This window comes from Geospiza fortis, unplaced genomic scaffold (assembly GCF_000277835.1).
Source record: "Geospiza fortis unplaced genomic scaffold, GeoFor_1.0 scaffold599, whole genome shotgun sequence".
Lineage (NCBI taxonomy): Eukaryota > Metazoa > Chordata > Aves > Passeriformes > Thraupidae > Geospiza > Geospiza fortis.
The window spans coordinates 445,372-448,747 of NW_005054605.1; the positions used below are offsets into that span (position 1 = coordinate 445,372).

General features: G+C 63.6%; 1 protein-coding gene across 1 annotated transcript in view; it reads right to left on the bottom strand.

Annotated features, from left to right (window-relative positions):
- Nucleotides 1–120: 120 nt before the first annotated feature.
- Nucleotides 121–3,376, bottom strand: part of SHMT2 (serine hydroxymethyltransferase 2) — a 5,810-nt gene continuing 2,554 nt past the window's right edge. Inside the window, exons 5-11 of the mRNA XM_005430145.2 lie at nt 3,326–3,367; nt 3,105–3,244; nt 2,538–2,703; nt 2,254–2,353; nt 1,652–1,807; nt 1,132–1,239; nt 121–494 (exon numbers count right to left, since the gene is read on the bottom strand). Coding sequence (XP_005430202.1) covers nt 367–494; nt 1,132–1,239; nt 1,652–1,807; nt 2,254–2,353; nt 2,538–2,703; nt 3,105–3,244; nt 3,326–3,367 — 840 coding nt within the window. The 3' untranslated portion in view covers nt 121–366. The remainder of the gene's footprint in view (nt 495–1,131; nt 1,240–1,651; nt 1,808–2,253; nt 2,354–2,537; nt 2,704–3,104; nt 3,245–3,325; nt 3,368–3,376) is intronic.

Consider the following 3,376-nt stretch of genomic DNA (forward strand, 5'->3'; position numbering starts at 1 on the left):
CCCAGCGCCCCCAGGTCGCTGTGGGCGGGCATGGGGAAGGCACAGGCCAAGGGCTCAATGAGACCCCCGGGGCTCCTGGCACTTGGGGGACCCCTCCCCAACATCCAGCACAGCTCCAAAGCTCTGCCCCCACTTTTATTAGCTCCCCATAGAAAAGTGCAAGACGAGGCTGCAGCAAGCAGTGCCCCCCACCCCAAGCAGGATTTGGGGGGGGTCTCTGTACCCTAACACTGAGAGCAGGGTGCGCGCGCAAAGACGCAGCACCCAAGGGTGACAATGGGGGACAAAAGGACAGGCAGAGGTGGCTCTGAGGGTCTCAGTGCCCCCTGCCCAGCGCCCCCAGGCTGGCAGCAGGGCTGTGCCCCATCAGTGGTCGCTGAAGCCGGGCATGGGGAAGGCACGGGCGAAGGTCTCCACGCGCCCCCGCAGCTCCTGCAGGCGCTGCTGCGTGCCCGCGTCCTGGAGCAGGAAATTCCTGAAATCCTGGAGCTTACCTGGGGTGGGGAGGGCTCAGGTGAGCAGCAGAGCAGCTCCAGCCGTGCCACAGGTACCCACAGCTGGGCTGGCATCGGCGTGGGGAGAAGGGTTGGTATGGCAAGGGGCTGGGGGGGAGCCAGGAAGGGGAAATGGGGGAAAAATGGGGAGAAACTGGGAAAAACTGGGGAGAAATTGGGGGGAAATGGGGGGAATCTGGGGGAAAATAAATGGGGGGAAATAAATGGGGGGAAATAAATGCGGGGGAATGGGGAGCAATTGGGGGAAATGGGGGGGGAAAGAAATGGGGCGAAATTGGGAGGAAATGGGGGGAAATAAATGGGGGGAAATGGGGAGAAATGGGGGGGAAATGGGGGAAATAAATGGGGGGAAAGGAATGCAGGGAAAGGAATGGAAAGGAATGGGAGGAAAGAAATCGGGGGAGAAACAAGGGGAAATGGGGGGAATTGGGGGGGAAATTGGCAGGAAATGGGGGTCCCCCCACAGCTCACTGGTTTTAACACCTGATTTTTGGGGAGCAGGACTGGCATTACAAGGAGCGTAGGAGCAGCCAGGAAGGGGGAAATGGGGAGAAATGGGGAGAAATGGGGGAAATGGGGAGAGATGGGGGGAAATGGAGGCCCCGCCATGGCTCACTGGTTTTGCTCTTGACGTCCAAGGCCAGGGCGATGCCCTCGTCGATGAACTCCACGACCTTCTGGAAATCCTCCTCTCGGAACTGGCGGGAGGTCAGGGCAGGGGCACCTGGGGACAGCGGGGACAGAGCCCATCAGGGACAGCGGGGACAGCACCACTGGGGGGACACCAGCCCCACAAGGGGCTCCCTGACCCCCATGGAGGTCCCTGAGTCCCAGTCTCACAAGGGGCTCCCTCAGTCCCAGACCCCCCAAGGGACTCCCTGGGTCCCAGCCCCCAAGAATCTCCCTGATTCCCAGCCCCACAAGGGGCTCATGGGGTCCCAGCCCCTCAAGAAGCTCCCTGACCCCAAACCCCTCACTGTACCTCCCCAAATTTGGAGACCAAGAGGTCCCCAAATTCTTCTCCCCCTGAGTCCCTGCCCCTTTCCCACCAAGCCCATCCCCAAATTCCCACTCAGAGAGGGGAGAAGCAGCGGGGGTGATGCCCCCCAGGCCCCTGGGCAGGCCGTGCCCCTCACCCAGGCGCAGCCCCCCAGGGGTCAGGGCACTCCTGTCCCCTGGGCACGTGTTCTTGTTGGCAGTGATGGACACCAGCTCCAGCACCCGCTCTGCCCGTGCCCCGTCCATGCCCTTGGGCCGCAGGTCCACCAGCACCAGGTGGTTGTCGGTGCCCCCTGGGGAGGGAAGGAGAGGGGTGAGGGGCCCTGAGCTCCCCTAGACCCCTCTGCAGGGCTGCTGGTTCTGTCCCAGCCCCACTTCTCTGCTCCTCAGCCCTCCTGGCACAGCCCCACTGCTGTGCTGAGGTTGGGCAGAGCCACTCAGCCCCAGCATGACTCTCTCTTGTCCCCACCATGGCTCACCCCTGTCCCCACCATGGCTCACCCCTCCTTGTTCCCAAAAACAGCAGGACTGGAGCACCAGAGCGCACCTTGTCCCCAAAACCATGGGGTCAGAGCATTACCTGGTACCTGGATGTACCTCATCCCCACCACGGCTCACCTTTCCTTGTCCCCACCACAGCTCATCCCTCCCTGACCCCAAAACCAGCAGGGACAGAGCATCACCTGACACGAGGGTGCACCTGGGACGGACAGACAGACAGACAGACAGACAGACTCACCTGACACCAGGGTGTAGCCCCTCTGCAGCAGTGCCTGTGCCATGGCCTTGGCATTGCTCAGTACCTGCTGGCAGTACTGCCTGAAGGCCGGGGAGCTGGCCTGGGGGACAGGGGACACCGTCAGCATGGGGGGGACCCCAACAGCCCATCAGACCAGGGGGACACCCCAACAGCATGGGGGACACCCCAACAGGACAGGGGGGACAGGTAGGGACACCCCATAGCACAGGGGACACCCCAATACCCCATAGCACAGGGGGACACAGGCCACCCCCTCCCCAGACCTGTTTTAGGGCCACGGCCACGGCAGCAATGGCGTGGTTGTGGGGTCCCCCCTGCAGCGAGGGGAACACGGAGAAGTTGATCCTGTCCTCCAGGTCGTAGAGCGTCTCCTTGCCCGTCTTCTTATCCACAGAGCGCACGCCCTTGCGGTAGAAGATCAGCCCTGACCTGGTGGCAAAGGGACACTGCCACCTCTGCTGCCCGGGGGGGACATTCGAGGGGCTCCCAGCCCCACAAGGGGCTCACAGGGTCCCGGACCCCCAAGGATCTCCCTCATTCCCAGCCCCATAAGGGGCTCACAGGGTCCCGGACTCCCATTGGAGCTCCTTCATTCCCAGCCCCACAAGGAGCTCATGGGCTCCCAGCCCCACAAGGAGCTCCTTCAGTCCCACTCTCCCAAGGGGGTCCCTGAGTCCCAGCCCCCCAAGGATCTCCCTCATTCCCAGCCCCCCAAAGGGGCTCACAGGGTCCCAGCCCCCCAAGGAGCTCCTTCATTCCCACCCCCAGGGGGGTCCCTGTGTCCCAGCCCCTCACTCCCAGCCCCCCCAAGAGGGTCCCGGGGGTCCCACCTGGCCCCCCTCAGTGTCTTGTGCGTGGTGCTGGTGACGACGTCCGCGTGCTCGAAGGGGGACGGGATCACCTTGGCGGCCACCAGCCCGCTGATGTGGGCCATGTCTGCCAGCAGGTAGGCCTTGACCTCATCACACACCTGTGGGGACACCCACGGGGGTCACCTGCTGTCCCCAGAGCCCCTCAGGACCCCCCAGAGCTCCCCAGGACCCCCATGTACCCTCCTGATGCGGGCGTAGTCGATGAGGCGAGGGACACCCACCTGGGGTCC